General features: G+C 57.9%; 1 protein-coding gene across 1 annotated transcript; it reads left to right on the forward strand.

Annotated features, from left to right (window-relative positions):
• The first annotated feature begins 890 nt into the window (after positions 1 to 890).
• EDA2R (ectodysplasin A2 receptor) lies at positions 891 to 5,195 on the forward strand. The gene is made up of 8 exons (XM_062503176.1): positions 891 to 977; positions 1,619 to 1,797; positions 2,592 to 2,677; positions 2,843 to 3,007; positions 3,452 to 3,598; positions 3,746 to 4,224; positions 4,459 to 4,507; positions 4,900 to 5,195. Exons 1-8 carry the CDS (start codon positions 891 to 893, stop codon positions 5,193 to 5,195), a joined length of 1,488 nt encoding a protein of 495 aa, XP_062359160.1.
• The last annotated feature ends 376 nt before the right edge of the window (positions 5,196 to 5,571 follow it).

The raw sequence follows: 5,571 nt of genomic DNA on the forward strand, positions 1-5,571 counted from the left end.
TGCAGCTTCTGAGTTTTGCTTGCTCTGAGATGCTGGTCCTGTGCTGTCCTTTGAGCCACCTTTACTGACAGTGTGGCCCTGTGGCTCCTGGGCTGGTTCTGTTGTTACCTTCTGCTGAGCCATTAATGCACCTTGGAAAGGCTCTGGAGGTTGTTTCAGAGGGAGGTGAGAGCTTGTTGTGCTTGTCCTCCGAGTTTGCTGTAAGGGATATCATGCAGAGATGAAACATGCATGGAGCAAGAGCCTGGGTGACTGCCCAGCTCCAGAGTGGAGCACCAGGGCCACAGGTTGTGTGTGTGTCCTATTCTGCTGGGGACACAGCAGGACCACAGTGTGTCCATTTCTGTTGGAGGTGCAGGGTGTGTGTGGGGCAGTGTGTCCTGTTCTGCCAGGGACACATCAGCCACCAGCATTTGGTGCTGTCACATCAGTGTAGCCTCCTTGGCAAGAGCTGGGCTGCTAGATCCTGAAACTGGGGCTTTGCTGAGACTCTGCTGGGGCCAAGCTCTCTACTATTTGTCTCTGGTACCCAGAGCCATGGCTGGGGCTGGCAGAATCCACTGGTGGCCTGAGTGGTTAGTGGTCAGTGCTTCAATACTGTGACTAAAATTTCATTTGCTGCATTGTGAGGCCTTGAGATGGCAATTGAATGGGGCAGCTCATCACCAGCCTTGCTGGGAAGCCTGGGACTGCTGGAGCCACATGGAAAGGAATTGCCTCCCGCCCAAGTCCCACCCATGGTGCTCAGTGGTGTTGGCTGCTGTCCTGGTCAGGTGGAGATATCCACCCAGAGATGGGTACACTGCTTATCCCGAGTGTGTTAGGGCTGGCTTTGATCCCTCTGCCTTCTCTCCCTCTCATCCCCAAGCTCCCCTCTCCTCTTCCGCACAATGGCCTGCCAAGAGAGTGAGTACCTGGATGACCAGAAGAAATGTGTCCCCTGCAGAAAGTGCATGCCTGGGCAGGAACTTTCCAAGGTAAATTGACTTCTCTGTAAAGAGCAGAAATCATCATGGGTGGCATAGCTGGGTTAATCCTCTGCCAGCCTCCCTTCAGAAAGATGATCTTAGGTCCCAGCATGTGGGGAAGAGCTGAGACTTGGTAGGGTGGGATGGTGGATTGTTTCACTTACCCTGGTAGAAGGGTGAGACAATGGAAGCAAGAGGTGGTGAGGGATTTAAGGCAGCACAGGGAGCAACCTGATTTCCTTTTTTGCTGGTAGAAGTCTGAATTTCCTCTGGTCTGTATCTCCAAGCAAGGTCACACTGCATGGCTTGGGCTCCGTATGGGTGGGTGCCAGCAGGACTCTGCTCCAGGGGTCCCAGCCTGGCCTCAGTGGTGGGAGGCAGCAGAGTTCCCCTGGTGGTGCCTCCTGGCGCGTGGTGCTGCTGGAACTTTCCAGCACCCAAAGCACACCAGTGGGCCCCATCTGGGCAGCAGACGGGGTCCCTGAGTGTCTCCTGGGAGCTGCACTGGTGACAGCTGCTCTCAGCTGGGTTCTGAGGACCTCACGTGGCCCTGCCACCCTTTGCCCCCACAGAAGGGACGCTGTTTCCCTCAGTTCCATTTGGTACCACGGTGTCCCCTCAGCACACCTCACCACCCTTGTGCCTTGCAGGACTGCGGTGACGGCAGCGGCGGGGACGCGCAGTGCGTGGCCTGCCCTCCCAGGAAGTTCAAGGACCGCTGGGGACACCATGGCTGCAAGCCCTGCCTGTCCTGTGCCCTCATCAATCGCCTCCAGAAGTCCAACTGCACCGCGACGGCTGACGCGGTCTGCGGGGAGTGCCTGCCAGGGTGAGCGGGGCTGGCCCGGGCAGAGCCACCACAGCCACACCTGCGGGCAGCCAGGGAGGGGCTGGGCAGAGGGGGCTTTACCTGAGGTGACCCATGGTCACACACGGGATTTGAGAGGAGCCTAGTGACCCAGTGATGCCTCTGTGAGGACACTGCCGATGACATGGAAGAGTCAGACCCATCTGGTGGGTCCTGTTGTAGCTCCAGAGAAGGGAACCTGAAGGCTCCTGTAAATGAGCTGTGAAAGAGAACTTCCAGACTCTCATTGTTCTGTAGACACCAGGATGGCTGAGCCATGGGGGATGAGGGCTTGTAGACCACTATGGTTGGTAGTCCCCAAAGAGGGGATTTAAGGGGTTACTGAAATGAAATTACTGTGTGCAGGCAGCCTGTGCCTGGTGCAGGTGCTGCAGACACCACTGGCCAGTGGAGAGCCTGGGACAGCAGCGAGTCAGGGCTCTGGTGTATGTGCACCTTCTCAGAGAGAGCTGTAGCTGAGGTGTTCCTGGCCCTGTGGAGAGCTATTAATCATTAAAATCCACTTGAACAGACATAGGAGTGGGAGGGCTGTTAGAAAGATGTTGCTTCTTGACAAATGGCTAGACATGAACAAGTAGGTGTGGTGTGGCTCCAGCCAGCGATGAGCAGTCTCACCCACCCTGTTGCCAGCCAGGCAGGAGTGCAGGGTCAGCTGTCCCCCTTTGCTCCAGGGTGGGAGCACAGCTGGCTGCACAGCCAGGGTGCTGGGAGCTCGGAGGGGCCAGGCTGTGCTGAGCCTGTCTCTCTGTTGACAGGTTTTACCGGAAGGCTCGGATCAGCGGGCAGCTGGAGTGGGAGTGCATTCCCTGCACCAAGCAGACACCATCCTCTGAGCCACAGTGTAGGTGCCCCCACACTAGTGGGGTCGGGGCAGGTGATGTGGGCACGGGGGAGCCACAGCCCTGCTGGAGGAGGCACAGTCATGGCATGTGCCAAGGGATGGGCAGGGAAGGGGTGGTTCAAACCTTGGAGTTTGGCTTCAGCGCTTTGTGGATGATGTTTGCAGGTCGGTCCAGAACAAGCCTGGTGAAGGTCGCTGTCCCTACTGTACCACCACAGGACACAGCCCTTCTTGCACTGACCAGCAGTGCCCTGGTCATCATTGTCCTGGTGCTTCTGGCACTTTCCATCATTTACTGCAAGCGATTCTGGAAAAGCCAGTGCCAGAGAGGTGAGTTGGTGCTCTCCTTTCTGTGCTATTCACCTGTACCCATGGCCCCTTCTTTCTGTGTAGAGCACTGCTGCTTTCACAGCACAGTGACCCAACTGTTCCCCAGCTCATACAGGACAGACACCTGCTTCTCATGCTTGCAGGACCTCTCGCATGCTTTATCTGCTCAATGACACAGAGGAGGGCCATCAGGAGGAGGAGGCCATTTCACAGTCAGAACTGGCAATCCTCCCTTCTGAGGTTTTTCTGGTTGGGTGGCTCTTGGCTGCAGAATGAGAGGGCTGTAGGTTTGGTGGCCAGGGCTGGGGCAGGATGGCATCCAGCAGCATACCAGGGAGCTGCTGGACTCCCAGCTCCTCACTGGCAGACATACCACAGGGCTGAGGACACGCTAGGGAAGCAAGCCAAACCTTTGCTCAGGCTGTTTCTCCTCTACCCTCGAAGTCTTCCTGAGGACTCAGAACTTCTCAGGCCAGCGAGCAACGTTCCCAACCGCAGCAGCACCTGGCCGGTTCCTGTGTGAGGAGCAGATGTCTGGACCCTGCTGCCTGGGTGTGAAGAATTTGAGCCCTTGCTACAGGCAGGCAGAAGGTACCTGCTCTTGCTGCCTTCCTGGGGGAGGGGAGGGTGGTGCTGGGCTGCAGCCCACATGCTCCCAGGATGAGATGGATGCCATTAGGCAGGAAGGATGCAGCTGGATGGTGAGCTTCACTGATCTGTGCTGGTTTCTGCTTCCAGGCCCCGTGGAAGCAGTGCAGTTCATTTCGGATGGGGAAGCCGTGGGTCTCCAGCTCCCCTCTCTCCAGCCAGAGATGGACTTGTCACCACCCGTTGCAGTCAGCACTGCCTCCAAGGCCCAGCTGGGCAGGAGCCTCCTGGAAAGCCAGCCCCTCATCCGAGCTTCAGGCCACAGTGACTGCCTGGATGGGGTCCTGCCACCCCCCACCCCCAGGCAGGGCAGGCCGGGTACGGTGGAGGCCCTGGCCCCCCTCTCCTCCTGTGCCTCCGAGATGCAGCACAAGTGGCCACATGCACCTGTGGAGTGCACTGAGCTGGACCTCCAGAAGTTCTCCAGCCAGGCTGAGTTTGTGGGTGGTGAGCGGCTGGAGGATGCTGCGAGCCGGGCCATGAAGAGGAGTCCAGCAGAGAGCGGTGGGGTGGTGCAGGAGGGAGCTCATCACTTGCCCACCGCTGAAGTCCCACCTGGGGAGCAGGCGGTAAGTTCCTCCAGCCTCATCACTCCTTAGAGCTACTGCCAGTTGCCCAAGGCTCAGGCACAGAGGCTGGGCTCGATGTATGGTAGGAACATGAACTGAGGTATGTTAATATGGGGTGGTAAAGCTGCAGGAGAAGCACCATTCCCTGAGTCCCCTGTGACAGCCCTGGGAGCAGAGCCAGGCGTTGCTGTTCTCAGCAGACTGCCACCAACCTTGGGGTCTTTGTCTCACCAGGTGGATGATGCCCAGAGTCTCGTGACTCAGATCAGCAGCATGGCCAAAGGTAAGTGGCCTTCCAGTCTCAGCTTTGTACTCCAAGTATGGGCATATCAGAGGCAGGTTCTTGGAAGGGAGTTCCTCCAGATGCCCACCATGTCCCCACCAGGGATTTACCTGACTAGTGGCCTTCAGTGCTGGTCCCCAGGATATATTTTCTGTGATGCTGCCTTGAGCAGCCCATGGGCAGGTGGCCCAGCTGTCACCAGTTAGCAGCTTCCCCAGGACTGAGCCAGCTCCATGTTGCTGAGATCTAAAAGTGATTTTAGAGGAGCTACCTGCCTTGGCAGGGTGGCCTTTCACGTGCTTGGCAGGGGCTGAGGCTGGCTGTTTCCTTTGCCCTTACCCTGTTTGGGTAGGATGGGTACTAACCCAGCTTTGCTGTGTTGCTGCCCACAGGTCTCCCAATAGCAGAGCTGCCCCATTCCTTGGTGCGGTCACTTGCATTCTTGTTGGACCCTTTCTTGAACGGTGTGAAGAACTTCAGCCACGTGGCCCTGGAGCTGGGGCTCATGCCCCAGTTACTGGGACGGATTTCGGGGTTTGAGCAGCTGGTGGCACACTTCAGCTACGCGGGAGGTGCGGTCACTGTCCCTCTGCTGGCGCAGGCGCTGCAGCGGCTCCAGCGCTTCGACGCCTTGCTCCTGCTCTGCGACCACTTCACACCCAGCCCCGCGCCTGACCGCCAGCGCTAGGGGCAGGGAGGCATGGAGGGAGCTTCGTGCACTGTTACTTGTGTGATAGAGGATCCAGTGGCCTTCAGTCACATAACCTCCCTGGTGTGCACGGCAGGAGGACATAGAGATGGTCTTTGAAATGGAAGGATGCAACAGGACATCTCTGCATTGGGGTTCCAGGAAGCACAGCTGTGCCTTTTCCCTGCTCCAGAGGCTGTTTGTCTCTGGCTGTGACACTCTTACCTGTCAGTCGCTGTGCTGCCCATGCTGTGGTGCTCTGGCTCTGCAGTGAGCCCTGTCCTGCCCTGCTGTTGCCATGGGGTCCCTCAGCCATGGGGCTCGGTGTCCATGGGCAGTGCCCTCCTATAAGCCCAGCCATCTCCTCCCTTCCATT

This window comes from Cinclus cinclus, chromosome 15 (genome assembly GCF_963662255.1).
Source record: "Cinclus cinclus chromosome 15, bCinCin1.1, whole genome shotgun sequence".
NCBI lineage: Eukaryota > Metazoa > Chordata > Aves > Passeriformes > Cinclidae > Cinclus > Cinclus cinclus.